The sequence below is a fragment of the Peromyscus maniculatus genome, chromosome 14 (assembly GCF_049852395.1).
Source record: "Peromyscus maniculatus bairdii isolate BWxNUB_F1_BW_parent chromosome 14, HU_Pman_BW_mat_3.1, whole genome shotgun sequence".
Taxonomy (NCBI): Eukaryota; Metazoa; Chordata; class Mammalia; order Rodentia; family Cricetidae; genus Peromyscus; species Peromyscus maniculatus.
The window spans coordinates 50941706-50957226 of NC_134865.1; the positions used below are offsets into that span (position 1 = coordinate 50941706).

At 41.8% G+C, this 15521-nt stretch overlaps 1 protein-coding gene and 1 long non-coding RNA gene across 14 annotated transcripts in view; one reads left to right on the forward strand and one right to left on the reverse strand.

Moving 5' to 3' along the window:
- Positions 1 to 15521, forward strand: part of Garin2 (golgi associated RAB2 interactor family member 2) — a 37196-nt gene that overhangs the window by 20376 nt on the left and 1299 nt on the right. For 3 of the 13 annotated variants that reach the window (XR_013044575.1, XR_006063480.2, XR_013044574.1), the window contains 3 exons: positions 2987 to 3225; positions 11714 to 11742; positions 14606 to 14813. Coding sequence is in view for 7 of the 13 variants with exons in the window: in XM_076551631.1 (XP_076407746.1) it covers positions 2987 to 3225; positions 11714 to 11742; positions 14606 to 14670 (333 nt within the window). In the remaining 6 variants the exon portion in view is untranslated. Of the gene's footprint in view, positions 1 to 2986; positions 3226 to 9815; positions 9934 to 11713; positions 11743 to 11933; positions 12072 to 14605; positions 15418 to 15521 lie in introns of those variants that run through there. The other 10 variants (XM_076551631.1, XM_076551625.1, XM_076551627.1 and 7 more) reach the window with 7 other exon arrangements.
- The window catches only part of LOC143268516 (uncharacterized), a 44299-nt gene that overhangs the window by 14667 nt on the left and 14111 nt on the right, over positions 1 to 15521 (reverse strand). The window contains exon 2 of the long non-coding RNA XR_013044583.1: positions 15124 to 15205. This is a non-coding gene — a long non-coding RNA (uncharacterized LOC143268516). The remainder of the gene's footprint in view (positions 1 to 15123; positions 15206 to 15521) is intronic.

The following is a 15521-nucleotide window of genomic DNA, read 5'->3' on the forward strand; positions in this document are numbered from 1 at the left end:
GTAAAAACAGTGACTGGTAGGGAGAATAGGTATGAGGGCTTGGAGAGTTCTGTAGTATGGGTGAGAACTGGCCAAGCATTCTTGGAATGATTATGAACCAAGAACTTTAAAGATAGTTATCCCCAGGGCTGGAGAGGTGGTTCAGTAGTTAGAACACTGGCTGCTCTTCCAGAGGATCCAGGTTCAATTCCCAGCATCCATATGACAGCTCACAACTGTAACTTCAGTTCCAGGATATCCAACAATCTCAAACAGACATATATGCAGGCAAAACACTAACACACATGAAATATAAATAATATAAATATAAATATAAAAAAATATAAATATATATCCCCTAACAGGAATGAAGAGTCCAGCTCGAAAGATGTGAATCATGGTATGGGGCTGTGTCAGTGATACCATATGTGCTTGGTGCACACAAGGCACACAAGCCCACAGCACTACACACACAAGGAAGACATTATTCATCCCATATCTAAACCATGCCTATAAATAGCGAAGTAATGAAAGCATGAGACCAGCATAAACCAGTGGTTCTCAACCTTCCTGATGCTGGACACTTTAATACAGTTCCTCATGTTGTGGTGACTCCCAACCATGAAATTACTTTTGTTGCTATTTCATAATTGTAATTTTGCTACTGTTTTGAATAGTAATGCCAATATTTGATATGCAGGATATCTGATATGTGACCCTGGTGAAAGAGTTTGTTTGATCCTGAGGGGTCACAACCTACAAGTTGAGAACCACTGGAAACTCCTGCCAAGAACAGCCAAGCAAACTTAAAAAATATAATGTCTTAGATATGAAAGTCCATTGATGCATAGACACTAAGGGAGAAAAACAGGGGCTGGGAAGATGGCTCCTTCAGTAAAATGCTTGCGCAGCAAGCCTGATTACCTGGGTTTGATCCCCTGCACCTGCATAAAAAGCTAGGCATAGTGGCACACACTGGGAATCCCAGCACTGAGGAGGCAGTCTAGCCTGGTCGGTGAGCCTCAAGTCCCATTGAGAAATGGTGTCTCAAAACATGGAGAGGTAGAGAGCAAAGATGCCCATGTGGACTTCTGGCCTCCACAAGCACATGCACATACATGCACACACATGGGCATGTACTTGAACACACATACAAAAGAAATTACATGTATTATGAATAACTCTCTACCTCGAGGAAATATGTGCAATTTATACCTTATTTACTCTTCAGAATTCTTTTTCCTGTGCTATAGGTAAGTACTTTCATAAAAGGAAATATTCAAATAGTTTTTCACAGTTTTTAATGACAGGTAGGAAAATTCTGATGATAATTAGCCAGGTCTGGTGGCAAGAGCCCGTAACAGAAGCTTGTGAGTCCAAGGCCTGCACAAACCACAGAATGAGCTCTAGGCCAGTCTGAGAAGTTGCTGAGACCCTATCTCAAAGTTAAAAGTAGAAAAAGGGATAGGGATACAGTGCAGTAGTAAAGTACTAATACAGTGTGCGTGTGGCCTGAGATTCAATCCAGGGGCCATTAAAAGAAAAGGAAAGGGGCTGGAGAGATGGCTCAGAGGTTAAGAGCACTGGCTGTTCTTCCAAAGGTCCTGAGTTCAATTCCCAGCAACCACATGGTGGCTCACAACCATCTGTAATGAGATCTGGTGCCCTCTTCTGGCCTGCAGGGATATGTGCAGGCAGAACACTGTATACATAATAAATAAATAAATCTTTAAAAAAAGAAAAAGAAAAGGAAAGGAAAGAAAAAGATAAGATGTCAGATGGAAATGTAGGCGGCCATTTCAAAGTGACCTCAATGGAAGTATGGTGGAGATAAGTGTGCAGGAGGAACCACTGTTTCTGGACAGGGCCACCACACAAGGAAACATTTCCTAACTTGAACTTCGTTCCTCAGAGGATTTTTTTTTAATGTGTATGGATGTTTTGTTTGTATGTATATCTGTACACCACCTGTGTGCAGGGCCTGCAGAGGCCAGAAAAGAGCATTGGATCTCCAGAGACTGGAATTACAAACAGTTGTGAACCACATGTGGGTGCTGGGAATCGAACCTGGGTCCTCTGGAAGAGCAATTGGTGTTCTTAACCAGACTCTCCTTTCTGGTCTTAAATAGTCTATAATAAATACACATTTCTGTCATTATAAGAAAAAAAATGAAGGTTTCTCTTTAGGAACTAAGATTCTATTGCCAAGGAAATGCTTTGGGTTGCGTTTGGTTTGTTGTTTTTGAGACATGGTCTTGCTCTAGTAGCCCAGACCGTCCTTGACTTTGCAATCCTCCAGCTTCAGCTTGCCCTGTGCTGAACTGCAGGCATGTACACTAGGCCAACAGCACTAGAATGGACCAGTGGTGGCCATGGAGGAAGAAGAGCAGATGTGAGGAAGGTCAGAGACACAGGGTTAAGAGTGTGCTGACTGATGGATGGCACTGAGGCCCACATGAGACATTCTGATACGGGAGACCTGGAGAGGTGGTATGTCACAGGAAGATGGTGGTATGTCACAGGAAGACCATTAAAAGCAGAGGAGAGGCTTCAGAGAATTGCACTTTAGATTAGGCTGTAGTTCTTGAAAAACGGAATTATTAATATTACGAGCCCCAAGCCCCCATAGCCTATTAGATGTTTCTAAGAACAACCTGCCTGGAGAGCAGATGGCAAGGTATTCCTAGAAAGCCTTCCTTACCCCGTAACTCAAAGATAAGTGTGTGACTGAACACTAATCATCTCGTGGGAGGTGACATTAGTGTATGGACTCTGAATGAATGGCATTAGGCTGCAGTAGAGCCTGCCATGGTTCCTGTGACACCAGCCTCCACAGCAGCCCAGGCTCCTCTTCACAGCAGTGCATCACCATGCCCTACTCCCTGTCCCTGGACCTATGAGTACTCAGTAAGTATGAATGAAATGACTAGAAACTATTCCATAAACAATCTGTCTATGCACGATGTCCTTCTGTTATCTGATTTGCTCTTGCTTGTCATTTCCCTAGGAAAATGTCCTGAAGCATGGGTGTCTACGAGACACGAAAAGTAAGAACCAGCTCAGAGAATCCCCCAAACATGTCACCATCTCAAACTTAACACTCACTTTCCAAGGCGAGAAATGTTTTCAGACTACTTTGACTCCTGTAAAAAGTGAGGAAAATATATCCAAAGAAAAGTGTGATAAAACCTTGGAAGGAAAGATGACTGATCTTCCAAAAACAGATCTCAAGGCTAAAGAATCCAGGTCAGTAGCATGGGGAAATTCTAGGGCATTCTAGGATGTACAGTATGTAAAGGGATGTATGCTGGTTTCTCTGTAACTCAGGCATTTGTCTCTGAAGATCCTCAGACAGATAGAGCCTGACAACGATGATACAGGAACCTCTTAGACATCCATATTTGGGTCAGCCTTGGCTAATTTTTATTTCCATACCAGATTCTTATGTTGCTCGGCTGCTATTCTGGCTGTTGGCTGAATGCCAAAAGCATTCATTTTAGGAAATAAAGAGAAGCATGGGGCCTACATCTTAGAGCTGGGATGTTCACTTCTAGAAAGATTGTGGATATTTTTGTTGTTGTTGTTGTTGTTGTTGTTGTTGTTGTTGTTGTTGTTTTGGTTTTTTGAGACAGGGTTTCTCTGTGTAGTTTTGGTGCCTGTCCTGGAACTCACTCTGTAGATCAGGCTGGCCTCGAACTCACAAGAGATCTGCCTGGCTCTGCCTCCCGAGTGCTGGGATTAAAGGTGTGCCCCACCACCGCCCGGTTGACTGTGGGTATTTTTATCTCTATACTTATCTACATTTTCTTACAGAGCCTCTATTTCATGTCTCTGTACTTCCAAAAATATGCAAAAACTACTTTCATTTTTTTAATCCTCCTGCTGCAGAGCTGACTGAAGCTGAATGTCCATGGATGTTGCAGTGGCAGAAAGGGGCAAGTTAATACCATCACTCTAGGGCAACACTCCAAAGAGCCCAGATCAAAGGCTTACATTAGGCTGGAGGGCCCACACCTGTACTCCCAGCTACTCTGGAGGCTAAGGCAGGACAGTCCCTTCAGCCCACAAGGTCCAGACCAGCTTCACCTTAAACAAACAACTTATGTTAGTAAAAATACAAATGAGGGAGCTCAGGGGTGGACTGCTTGCTTAGCACACACAAGGCCCTGGGTTTGATCTGCAGCACAGGGTGGGGGAAGAAATTATATATACCGTACACACATACATAGGATAAAAAAATTAATTTAGGAATGAAATCAACCAGAATTTATTAAGTAATTTGAAGTGTTAAAGAGATTCATTGTTTTTTTTTTTTTCCAAAAAGGACAAAGTAGTAAACTATTAGAATGGTTACTTTTTGAAAAAGAGAAAAACTAAAAACTTAAGTGTCACATTGCCAGGCAGTGGTGGCGCACGCCTTTAACCCCAGCACTTGGGAGGCAGAGCGAGGCAGATCTCTGTGAGTTTGAGGCCAGCCTGGTCTACAGCGCAAGATCCAGGACAGGCACCAAAACTACACAGAGAAACCCTGTCTCGAAAAACCAAAAAAAGAAAGAAAGAAGCCAGTCTCCAAAATTAAAACAAAATAAAAAAGTGTCACTAGAATAGTAAAATGTTATTGAGAAACTCTCTAAGATTGTTTTCTGTAAAACTTGGAGACATTAGGAGCTGGAGAGATGGCTCAGCAGTTAGGAGCACTTAGGGCTCTGACAGAGGTCCCTGGTTTGGTTCCCAGCACCCACACTGGGCAGTAAATAACTGCCTATAAATCCAGCGACAGGAGATCCAACATCCTCTTCTGGCATCTGGTGGTACGAAGCATGCACATGGTGTACATACATATGTGCAGGTACTGACACATACATGTAAATTTAAAACAAATAATCCCAGCACTTGGGAGGCAGAGCCAGGCGGATCTCTGTGAGTTCGAGGCCAGCCTGGGCTACCAAGCGAGCTCCAGGAAAGGCGCAAAGCTACACAGAGAAACCCTGTCTCGAAAAACCAAAATAAATAAATAAATAAATAAATAAATAAATAAATAAATAAGCCAGACATGGTGGCACATACCTTTAATCCCAGCACTCAGGAGGCAGAGGCAGGCGAATCTCTGTGAGTTGGAGGCCAGCCTGATCTACAGAGTGAGTTCCAGGACAGCCAGGGCTACACAAATAAACACTATCTTGAAAAACCTAATTTATTTAAAAAGTAAATCTAATTTTAAAAACTTGGAGATGTCTTGAAAACCCTGTCTCAACAAAACGAAACAAAACTTGAAGGCAATAAATTAATGACTTTTAATAAAAATGCAAAGTAGAAAACTTAAGCAATAAGAAATTAAGAACTTGAAACAGGAGTTATCAAAGTTCTCATTAAAGAAAAAAGGCACTTTCTAGATTTTACTGAACAGTTTTTTTTTATTTTATTTAACTGAATAATCTTTGGTTTATGCCATTTTTCTTGTAGAATTATAAAAAATATTTTTATTTCTTTAAAACTTTAGTTTGCTTTTTCTAAGCCAGACAAAAACAGCACAATAAAGATCACTCTGAGTTAATCCTGCTTGTGACAATAATGATTAAGATTTCTAATGTCTTAGAGTCTTGGTAGGCAAAATGTAGCGAGCTTAGTATAGAACTGAGGAAGCTTAGTATTAGCCACACAAACAGAGAGCAGAATGGTCATGACATATTGGCCACACTGGAAAATTTACATTCTTGGTAACAGAAAACATCCATGTGATAGTGAGTGTCCCAGTGTCACGATAAAGCTGCTTACTTCAAACACAGCCGGTTTGTTTTGTTTTGAGTCTTACTACATAGCCCAGGCTGGTCTCGAATTCACAAGGTAGCTCATGCTGGTCTTGAACTTTATGATCTTTCTATCTCAGCCCTAACTGTTAGGACCACAACCAGCACCACTACACTTAATATTTTTTTTTTAAATAAGGAAATTCTAGGGTCAGCGAGATGGTTCAGCAAATAAAAGTGCTTGCTACCCAAACCTGATAGCCTGAGTTAGATTCCCAGAGCAATGGTGGAAAGAGAGACGTGCAAGTGAGCTCTGACACACACACACACACACACACACACACACACACACACACACACTGTGGCACAAGTGTGCCCATACTCATACATACATCTTATACTCTCACACACATATCATATATACACACAGTAATAATAATAAAACTTAATTTAAAAAGTTAATTCTAGATGTGTTCTACTTAAAATTGAAAACAAATTAAGAATGTTTCCTTTAATATATCTGTATACTCTATAAGAAGTTATAAGAAATATAAAAAGTGTAATAACAGTTTTAATTGCCAGGCACGGTAGTGCACACCTTTCATATCTGCATGTGGGAAATAGACACATGCAGATCTTTGTGAGTTCGTAGCCATCCTGGTCTATAGAGGCTAGCCAGGGCTACATAGTGAGACCTTGTCTAGTGCCTTCTCCTAGACTCTGAGGGTAACTGCATTCACATGTACACAAACCCTCTCCCTCCCCCCACATATACATAATTTTAAAAATAAACAAAAGGAATCTTTTAAAACAGAAAATCAGTATCTATCAGTAGCTACAACAAGTATCAATTCCTTTAACTATCAGTTCTGTTCAAACTGTGGCTTCTACACACACACACACACACACACACACACACACACACACACACACGCTGTGTCTTCGTCTTCGGAACCTTACTCTTTTAGCTTGTAAGTGCTCACTCAGCTCTGTACACCTGCCTCCCCTGGTGAGCATCCGCTGTGCACTAAAGCAGACTGCTTCCTGATTAGCCCTTCGTCCGTGGTCACATGGACTACCTGCAGGTTTTAACTACGAAACACTACGTTCCAATAAATGACTTCCCTCTCTGGGTTGTTTTCTGTGATGTGTATCTCTACAAGTCTAGGGAGGATGATCTGTCATGCAGATGGACAGTTGGTCCGTTCTCTGGCTGCAGTAAAGCTCCCCACCACATGTGTGACAGATGTCCAAGGAGAGTGAGTAATGGTGACTGCCTAACTTTTTTCTTCTAACTGTTTACATGGATTGTTTGTCCTGTGTTTGTATGTGCATGTACAGAGGTCAGAGGACACTGTAGGAGTAAATTCTCTCCTTCCATCTTGTAGGTCCCAAGGATCAAACTGAAGTGAGTCATTGGGGTTGACAACAAGTGCTATAAATAGAGCTGAGCCATCTTGCAGGCCCAAAGCATACTTTTCAAGTGTGTGTCTGTTTTCTGGAGTCAATTACTGTTTCTGTCTTGATAATTCAATTGGAAATCTTATGAATTTCCATCAGTTACTCAGAAAGATAATCCACTTTTCTTTCCCCATTTTGTTCATCTGTATATAAGCATATTACGAGTGTATGTTAAAATGGTTTATTTGGCAGATATTTGTAATTATTAGGCAGCTTGGAACTCTGTTTGCTCAGAGCTTCCTACGTGATTTGGTTCTCTGCCCGAATGTGCCCTCCATGCTTTTCCTTGTCTGCCTTCCTCACATAACTGCTCTGTCTCCGTCTGTAGCTCCTTACCATCCACATTTAACCACGGCACATCCGAGCTAGTACAATGCATCCTGTTTGTTTATGATCTGCCTCCTCCACTGGAATAAAGCACTTCAAATGACAGGGACTTGATTATTTTTACTGTTCATCCTTGTTCTTAATGACTACAAGGGGCCGGGTAAATATTACCGAGCAAATGAATCACACTTTGCCACTGAAAATTACTTTTGTTGCTTCAAGAACAACAACAACAAAAAAAAATGAACTCCCCTATGTAACTAGAGCAATGATATAATTTTCTTTTTTTTCTAGCTTATTTCAGTGTTAAAAATAATTTATTATTCTTCCATCTGATTTTTGTTGGTAAAAAATAGCACTTTGACTAACATTAACTAACTTTTGCTTTCCTATGCTTCTTTTGAGCTCAGAGCAGTTTGAATCTACTTTATAAATGTTAAACTTTGTACTGATAATTTTGGGGGAAGTAGTGCTGAGTTCGAACCAAGAGGCTCACACATACGAACAGGACACTTGACCATGGAGGGATGCTTCCCATCTTGAAGACTTCACAATTCCATTTATACGGGTATAGGTCTCTTAGCACCTTTACTAAATATTTGAGTTTTTAATTTTTTTCTATTGCATTTGTTTGTTTAGCTTGGGTGCAGGGGTGTCTATGTGTATTTTATACTCAAAGGAAAAACTGTCAACTCAAACTCAGAAGTCACCTTGTAGGAATCTCCAAGACTAGGAGCTAGCTACACATACTTACGGCTCACTTTGGTTATTATCGTCCACAGGAAATTTCCTACTTCCTATTAGAGGCAGAGAAACAGCTGGAACAAATAAGTGTCCCCCAGACCACTGACACATTGCGTCTACCACTCTAGGTACCAGGGACTGAATACAGGCTCTCCTTGCTGAGCAAGCACTCGGCTACTAAGCTACAATCTTAACCTTTTAGATTGTTTTTATTTTTAGCACAAAGTCCCAATATGTAGCTCAGGTTGGCCTGGGACTTACTACAGAAAGGCTACTGGTAAGCCTGGTGTGATGGAGGAAAAGCCTAAAACAAAACAAACAATAACCAGGAGAAAGAGAAACTGAAGAAAGGAGAGAGAAACAGACGCCACTGGTCAGCAACAGAGAAGGAAGTCAGGGATACAGGATGCAGGAGAGAAGCAGTGCCAGCCGGTGGGGAACAGAGCACCCACTGCTATTCACCAGTGTGGGCTTAATAGAAAACCCTGGGTGTCTTCCTTCAGTGATCAAAATAAACCCATCCAATTTAGCAGATTTGTCCTAAATAACCAGTGATCAGGCCCCTGCACTCTGACGACACCCTTCTATTTCACTCCATCTCACGACACAATTATTCCTAGCCACTAATAGTCCACAAACACCATAAATTAAAAATTCTAACCTCATGAGGCCGTTAGATCAGCATCCCTTTTCTCTGCCTTTTGCCATGAAAACTGTTGCATGTCTAGAACAATTGATTGACAGGCTTTATTGCATGGTGCAGCTTTCAATTTATAGAATAAATGAGCAGCTAGAACCACAGCTACTTCCTTTCCACACCCAGTTTCCTCATTTACTTGACATGTTATAATCAATGTGCCAATGCTGATATGTTGTTATTAAATGGCTGTAGTTTACATTTTATGACATAAAGGTTCATACTTCATAGTATAAAGTTTTATAGGTTTTGATGAATGTATGTAGCATGTAGCCTTGGTTATATGTTTACAAGAATCATTTCATTGCTCTAAAATTCCCTCAGCATCAGACTAGCTCTTTAAAAAATATTGTTAATTCTGGGCATGTATGTGTGTGTGGGGTTATGTACATGTGAGTGCAATTGCCATGGAGGCTAGCAGAAGGTATTGGCTCCCTTTGAGCTGGAGTGTTGTACACTGAACTCAGGGCCTCAGGAAGAGTAATGCATACTGCTGACCCATCTCTCTAGTCCCCACATTAGCTCTTAATTGCTTTTTTCCTTCAGTTCAGGGGATTGAACCTAAGGCCTTGTACATGTTAGCAAGTGCTCTACCTTGAACTACATCCCAAGCCCTTAATTGTTTTGTCCTGGTAGTTTTTTTTTTGTTGTTGTTGTTGTTGTTGTTGGTTGGTTTGGTTTGGTTTGAGATTGGGTCTCACTATGTAATCCTGGTGTGGTGGTTTGAAAATAATTGGCCCTCATAATCTCATAGGGAGGGGAGGTACTATTAGGAGGTATGACTTTGTTGGGAGTGGGTATGGCCTTGTTAGAGGAAGTGTGTCACTGTGGGGACAGACTTTGGGATTTCCTATGCTCAGGATACCGCCCAGTCTCAGTTGACTTCCTGTTGCCTGCAAGTCAAGATGTAGCCAGCACCATGTCTGCCTGCATGCCGCCATGCTCCCTGCCATGATGATGGGCTAAACCTCTGAAACTGTAAGCGAGCCATCCCAATTAAATGATTTTCTTTGTAAGAGTTGCCATGATCATGGTGTCTTTTCACAGCAACATAAACCCTAAGACACTTGGCTAGCTTGGAACTTGCTATGTAGACCATGTAGCTCTGAACTCAAGAGAAATCCACCTACCTCTGTCTCTGGATCAAGGATCTATACCACCACACCCAGCATTATTTTTGTTTTACTTTTAAATAATTTTTACATTTTGTTTATTCATGAGTGGGGGTAGGATGGGGAATGAATGTGTGAGGCTGCATGTGTGGAGGTCAGAGGACAACTTGTGGGAGTTGGTTCTCTCCCTCCACCATGTGGGTCTGGGGATCAAATAGGTTTTCAGACTTAGCAGCAAGTGCTTTTACCCTCTAAGACATCTCACCAGCCCCCTTGGTTTGTTCTTGCTGTTATTTTTAATAATAAAATTTACAAAGGTAAAAGGAAGAAAAGCACTCAGTATGTGCTAGGTTATGTTAGCCTTACTATATGATCATTAGAAATGATATGAATTCCTACATAAGCAGCAAAGTAATGGAATTTTAAGATACAAGGATACTATAATTTAGCAAATTTAAATTTTTTAAGGCTTTACCCATTAGCTTCCTATACCATTAATCTACTAACTAGTGGATAGAAATAAATAAGGAAATAAAAACAAAACTAAATTGCTATTCTAAATAATGCCCTTGAGGTCTGTCCCATGGGGACATATTTGCATGGGGAATATTTTTGATATACCATGGGCTCCTTTTTGCTGCCTGTTTGCACCAGGAACATAATTAGTAGCTAGCCTCTAATCTGAGATGTTAATTATGAAAGAAAGATGTAATATTTTAAGAACAGAATGGAATTCACCTAACCTTTATTCTAGGGCTATTTTTAGGATTTAGCCAGGAAAGTTAAAGTTGATGAATATATTCTATATGTTATTTTTCTTTCCTAAGACCATTAATTTCAGGGACATTTTATAATTTATAATTGTTGGATTTAGGATGCAAAAGTGTTAAAAAGCCAAGCACAGCCTTTCTGTGTATTGTGCCTCTCTGGTCACTACTGTTTAAAATGCAAAGTAAGCCATTTAAATCCACATGGGATAATGATGAAGGAACTAGGCTTTTCTCCACTGTAGCAAGATGTCTTGCAGAATTTACACTCCTCACATACAAAGAGAACACTGCTGCTGTGACCCTTTGCTTTGACCGGGATAATTGGCCGTCATTTGTACCTGTTTTGCAAGGCACATTCTCTTTGTATTGCCCAGTCTCTTGACAGTTTTTATCATTAGCCTCAGCCTTCAATCTAAGTCATCTGACCTATTGGCACAAACTATGTGACTCCTTTTTGGCAAACTCCAGAGAACTACTGCTTTAAGTTTAGATCCTGAAAGATCCACTGTAGACCCTGAAGTGAAAGTATCTGCCTGACCCCTCGAATGAGTCATAATCACCTCTACAATGACGTGGGCAGCGAAATCAAGAGACTCTTGCACTCCAGGAGGGGAAGGCTGAGCAGCGGCAGGTGGAGATGGCAGCAGACTTCATGCTATTACATACAATCTGATTTTTGTGGCTTTTACGAGTTGAATAACCTGCAAATACACAATCCTACCTTGGCATACTCACTAAGTCTAGGCTTGCTAGCAAGGTGCATTACTACTCACAAAGCATTTGAAAAATGACTAGTGATCTCAGACCCAGCCATTCTTTTCTAAATATCTGTGGTCACGGTGGCAACTCCTTGAAACATGTTGTTTATTTTTACAGGAGTACAAGGAATGATTCAAACACTTCAGGTAAGGAACAAATTCCAAGACATGTTTTATTGTGCTCTTCAGTAGAGGAGTCAGCCAGGTTCTTAGAGCAGTAGAACAAGGGTTCCATGGACTTTCTGATGCCTTCCCAATCTAAACACTCCACCCTGGAGAGAGACTTCCAAGCCCATTTTCAGATTCTCCCAGGTGTGCCTGTCACTCTGACTTCCCAGGTCCCTGAGTCTAATCAGGCGTGAACCACTCTAAGGAAAGCTCTGCAGATGGAATCCAACCCACAGCAGTAAGAGGACATCCCATCCTTGCAGATCTGTATGGGGAACATTTTTGGTAAATTAAAAATCACTCAGCTCCTCTGCTCTCCCATTTATTTCTTTAGCCTAACACTCACTGTGGAGTAACATTAATGTCTGGGTACAGGGATTTCTCCTTAACACATTCTGTCTTAAGGAATCTTTAACTTCTAACAACAAACACTGCACAAGGAGGTTGTCAGGCCAACACGGAAGCCTTGCCCTTTACTGTCTGCTGACTCACCTCTAAGCCACTCTAACCTGTGAGCTGGAATAAGCCTCAACTACGTCACACTCAGAAAAGAATATGCTGGAAAGAACACAGAGGAATATTTAACTTGATTTAAGTGGAGAGGAAAAATAATACAAAAAACAAGAATAGCTGAAGACATTTCTGGTCATACTTAAGAGTCCTACACAAAAAAAAAAAGAAAGAAAGAAAGAAAGGAAAAGATGATTATAGGGAAGATAGAACTTTTTAAAAGATTTATTTTATTTTATATGTATGAATATTTTGTCTGCATGCATATTTGGGTATCAGATGCCCTGGAACTGGAGTAACAGTTGCTATCCATCAAGTGGGTGCTGGGAACTGAACCCAGGTCCTCTGGAAAGAGCAGCCAGTGTTCTAATCACTAAGCCACCTCTCCAGCCCAATATAGTATAGAGTTTTACACAAATGGGATTTGTCTTTTTATGTTCTCATCGGTATCAGTATCCAAAATACCAGTTGGGCTTCACCACAACGTGGGATCCGTATTCCAATTTATAGTGTTGAACCTGAGAACACCGTAGAGAAACGTGCTTCTATAAAGAAAATGCAAGACAGGGACTCAAGAGATGACTCAGTAGTTACCAACGTGTATTACTCTCTTAGAGGATCCCACTTGATTCCCAGCTCCCAGGTTACCCAGCTCACAACCGTCTGTGATTCAAGCTAAAGGAGATCTGACACCTCTGGCCTCCATGGGCACCCACACATAAATGGTATATACTTTCACAGACATGCACACATATATATGCATGATTAAAAATAAATCTTTTAAAAAAGAAAACACAAGATACACCTTTTAGTTTGTAGACTCTTTACCTATCAACTTCTACTGCAAACTATATTTTACAAAGGAGCCAACCTAAAACTCCAGAGTTACCCAGTAAAAGTAAACACTGCTTTGTTTGCTAAAGGCAAAGCTCCACCTGATAGCAGCCCGACTGCTAATAATCATGGCTAACCTGTCACTAAACACAGAGATAGAGGTAGTGCAATGTACGAGGGATTCGCTAGCCACCTATGGATGCGTCTAGCTCATGCAGGGCACTAATATAGTTGTCTTCATCTTACATGTGACTGGTATTTCCGCTACTATGTCTTCTGGTACAAACTCAATTATTTTTTGCAACTGCACAAGCATGTAATGCTTATGTATTCTATATGAAGCACTTTGGCAGACTCAGGAGAGGCTAGACAGAAATAGTAGGCAGGTTACCTGTGTTAGCCAGAGAGAAGTCACTGAATGACAGAGGAGCGGTAAAGTCGTTGCTGTGTTTCAAATGGTTCTCTACTGACAAATCTCTGAGAAGCTAGAGGATGCTGGGTACAGAGAGGCCAGGTAGGAAGCTCTCTGTCAATCAAGGTGGAGGGTGCCAAACGGTCCTGAACAGGTAAGAAGCAGTCAGAATTCAAACAAGGATGTATATATGTAGTCAGAAAGAGTTCCTTACATATTCTATACAGTTAGTGTGTACTACCAATGATGGTGGGATGACGGTGACAACAACGATGATGATGATGATGATGATGATTTACTGAGGGGTCTGGAGAGATAGGTAGGTCAGCACTGAAGGGCTGAAGCGTGAGGATGTGAGTTCAACCCCCAGCACCCTCATAAAGAGCTGGGCACAGCAGTGCACACTAGCAATCCCAGCACTGTGCAGAGACCAGAGGACCCTAGAGGGCCACTGACCAGCTTAGCTGAGTCTGTAAGCCCCAGGCCCTGAGAAACCATGTATCTGAAACCAAGATGGACGGGTCCGAGGAGACACCCAAGGTTGTCCTCTGGCCTCCACATGTGTACAGGTGCACACATACATGTACACCCACCACACATGTGTGTGCTCACACACACAGAATTATTCTATCGATGTGTAGGAACAACAGACAAAGAACAAGAATGACAATTTGGGGGGGAATATGGAGGATGCCGAAGAGAGGCAATTGCACACTGATGTTAAGTCAGAGTCCCAGGCTTTGGTTCTAACGGTCCTTTCTCTGTGACATGAATACTCCATTTACCCTGTCTCTGTGTGTATGGCTGGGCTGCTGGGCTGAGGAGGGCATTTCGACAGTTACTCTTCTAAAGGCTGGCAATTTGGGGCTGCTGATAGCCCGTTCCTGGAAGGCTAGCAGGCAGCTTGGAGTGGGTGTCTTGGGCACTGGGGACTAGCCACGGTCATCGAAGAGGTGTAGCCCAAGTCCACTTGGAGCTTGCTCAATCCCGGGTGTGGCACAGTGCACCTCGTGGCGTTAACTGTTTTCCTGTTTGTTTTCTTTCCTTCTCCTTTCCTGTCCTTGTCCTCCCGTCATCCTCTCGCAGGCTTGCACAGCTTTTCAGTCTTCCCCCTGATTAGCGTCTCTTTCCCCCTTTTCACGCTCCTCTGACTAGCGTTTCCCTCCCACACATTCTTACCACTTGGTAATACTCTTCACCTCAGGAAAGCAAAGACTACCACACTCTAAAGCTCCACGCTATTAAATTCAGGCTGCACGAAGATTAAAAGTGTGTCTGTAATCCTAATTTCTAGGTAAGGCCAGAAATAATAATGCTGCCCAAAGAAGGAAAATAAATCGTAGTGCAAAGTTGTCTGATTCTCCCGCTCCCAGCTCCCAGGAAGTGCTGGTTGAGGACAGAGACATCCGATTCATCCCCCATACACCTCTGCAGTGGAAGGGGGTTACTTTCTCTTCTTTCTGCACAATGTTTTATGGAAAGTGGCACTTTCAAATGCACTGTTTCTATAAGCAAGGCCGGGGGATGACAGGGCAGATCTCAAGCTAGACCTGTTGCTCCGACCTGAGTCCATGTCTCTCCTTTCTTGACTTTTCATTTCTTACCTTTCAAAGCTTCATTCTCCCCAGCCTTTTCTGATTTCTTTGTAGAGAGCCCAGACTTTTCTATGATGCCACAGTAATTTTCCTAGATGGAAAAAAAAATGAGACCAAAGATAAAGGTTTGAGAAATGAGAGGGAAATCATATATGAAATACTCAGTTTCCTTCCCACCCGCCTGCTTCTTTTTTCATCATCCTGTTCAATATTACAAATCAAACTCTAAAAGTGGCCACGTTCATCCCCTGCTTGTGAAACTGGAACTAAAAGGACAAGGGAGGAAGGCCCCGAAGGGACCAGGTTTGTGAACCACCAGTGAGCTCCAGTGGACAGAGCAGAGCCCCTGGGCGAGGTGCTTAGAATGTGGTTGGAATTGAGACCCAATTAAGTTTTCTCCTTGTGTG